The sequence below is a fragment of the Dendrobium catenatum genome, unplaced genomic scaffold (assembly GCF_001605985.2).
Source record: "Dendrobium catenatum unplaced genomic scaffold, ASM160598v2 original_scaffold_57091, whole genome shotgun sequence".
NCBI lineage: Eukaryota > Viridiplantae > Streptophyta > Magnoliopsida > Asparagales > Orchidaceae > Dendrobium > Dendrobium catenatum.
In genome coordinates this window covers 1-2,139 of record NW_021375543.1, presented here as the reverse complement: position 1 = coordinate 2,139, position 2,139 = coordinate 1, and the positions used below count along the sequence as shown (strand labels likewise).

Sequence of the window (2,139 nt, the reverse complement as noted above, 5' to 3'; positions counted from 1 at the left end):
AAATCAAAAATGTGAAAGGGTGCCAGGGGCTGCCTCAGACTTTCTTGTAGTCCCCTTAGAAATTGGTAGCACTTCTCAGCAGAAGTACTCATCAGCTGTGGAGCATATCGGGCAAAGGCCGTAAACTCTGCCTCATACTGCATCACTGTCTTGCTCCCCTGAACCAGCCTTAGAAAACTCTCCTGCAACTGATGCACGGCAGATTGGGGAACAAACCAAGCTCGAAATACCTCAAAAAATGCTTCCCAAGAAATCAAAGAATTCAATCTGCTCTGAAACATGGCCTCCTGCTGGCCTACCCACAAGTGCTCTGCTTCCACATCTAACAGAAATACTGCCAAAGGTACCTTCCTGTCCGACGGACACTGCATGCCGTCAAAAGTCTTCTCTAACCTCCTCAGCCACTCCTCAGCTGCTCTAAGCTCAAAAGTGCCCTCAAACTTCGGAGGTTTCAATCTCAAAAATATCTGAAGATGTCTATCAATATCCTCAGATCGAACAGTAGAGGCTCTACTGTGTGTCTCGCTCATCATCTGGGCAACCAATGTAGCAAACTGGGAAAGTGTATCTGCATCAACCACTGGGGTTATACTACCCACTGGTGCTGCCTGACTGGCACTCTGACCGTCTCTCATGTCGGGGTCTGGTAGATGCATACAGAAAATCCAGAAAACTAATAACAAAAACAACACAATAAAAATCCAGACAAAACAAAACTACCCCAGACAGACTCAGATCACTTCCTATAGCTCTGTCTTACAATCCAAATTCCAAATTCCAAAACCTTTGCTCTGATACCACTAAAAAGGCTTGTCACAACCCAACCCGATCGGGACGGTTCCCGCTCGCATCGGGTCGTGATCTGCTGCTCAAAACTGACTTTACTGATTCCAGGATCTGGTTTTGAAATTTTTTTCAGAACTTTCTTCCAAACATACAGACAAAAACAGACGCACACAGAGCTACTATAAACATCAAATGCAGCGGAACAGATCATCTATCTTTTTCTTCCTCAAAAGAATCATATACAAATACAGCTCATGGCTTTCAGATAGAAAGAAAAGCAGAACAGAAAAGCCATGACTGTATAAAAATCAAAAGTACAAAATTACCTATAACGGATTAGACTCTGAACTTCTACTCCAAGACTTCCTTCCCTTTCCCAGAACCTGAAAACCACACAGAAAACAAGGATGAGCTACACTAACTCAGCAAGACAACAAACCTCCAATCAAAATCCTTAGAGTCTACATTAACCACAACAGACAGAAATTCGTACAAAAATCAGAATACGGAACTGATAGAGCAGAACAAAATGAATCAAATCAGAACAGAACAGAGAGAACAGAGCAGATTAAATCTCAAATCAGAACTGAATCATATATCAAATCAGAACAGATAGAATCGTACGGAAATCAGAATCAAATCATATCAGAACAGAATAGAATCATGTCAGAATCGTATCAGAATCAAATAAAATTAGTCAAATATTTCAGAACAGATCTTCCTTCCAGATTTCAGAACTTCCCCTTATATCTCCCTTGTGCATACAACACCAGAACTTCCCCTTATAGCTCCCTTGTGCATACAACACCAGAACTTCCCCTTATAGCTCCCAATTGTGCTCATAGCACCAGAACAGAACAGATATACAGAATTTCAGAACTTAACAGAATTTCTCAGAACTTCCCCTTATAGCTCCCTTGTTCTTACAGCACCTTCCCCTTATGGCTCCCAATAGCATACGAATAATTAATTCAATTAAGAACAAATCCGGACTAATTCAGAAATTGTACGAAAATCCGGCGTCATAACGGCAGTATACGGAATTTACAGAAAAATACACCAAATCAAAATTTCACCAAATTACCACAAAACATTCACAACAACATTATAAGACTTTTATTCTACTGCCCAGACAAATTCAGAAATCATCAGAAATTACAGTCGAAAGAAAACACTGCCGAATCAAAACTACCCGGTCAAAATTCTCCAGAAAATAATCAAAACGTGCACACTCGGCACTTCAATAACATACCAAAAGTTATGCGGTAAAAACTGAACCAGTCAGAAAATACGGACAAAATTCGTTAACGAAAATGAAATCCGGACAGAAAACTCGTTCAATCTTCACCGTTC

General features: G+C 40.6%; 1 protein-coding gene across 1 annotated transcript; it reads right to left on the bottom strand.

Moving 5' to 3' along the window:
• Window positions 1-40: 40 nt before the first annotated feature.
• LOC110100931 lies at window positions 41-635 on the bottom strand (the record flags this gene model as incomplete). The annotated part of the gene is made up of 1 exon (XM_020828651.1): window positions 41-635. A coding segment is annotated over exon 1 (595 nt), but the record flags the coding sequence as incomplete, so codon positions are not given.
• Between the last annotated feature and the right edge of the window lie 1,504 nt (window positions 636-2,139).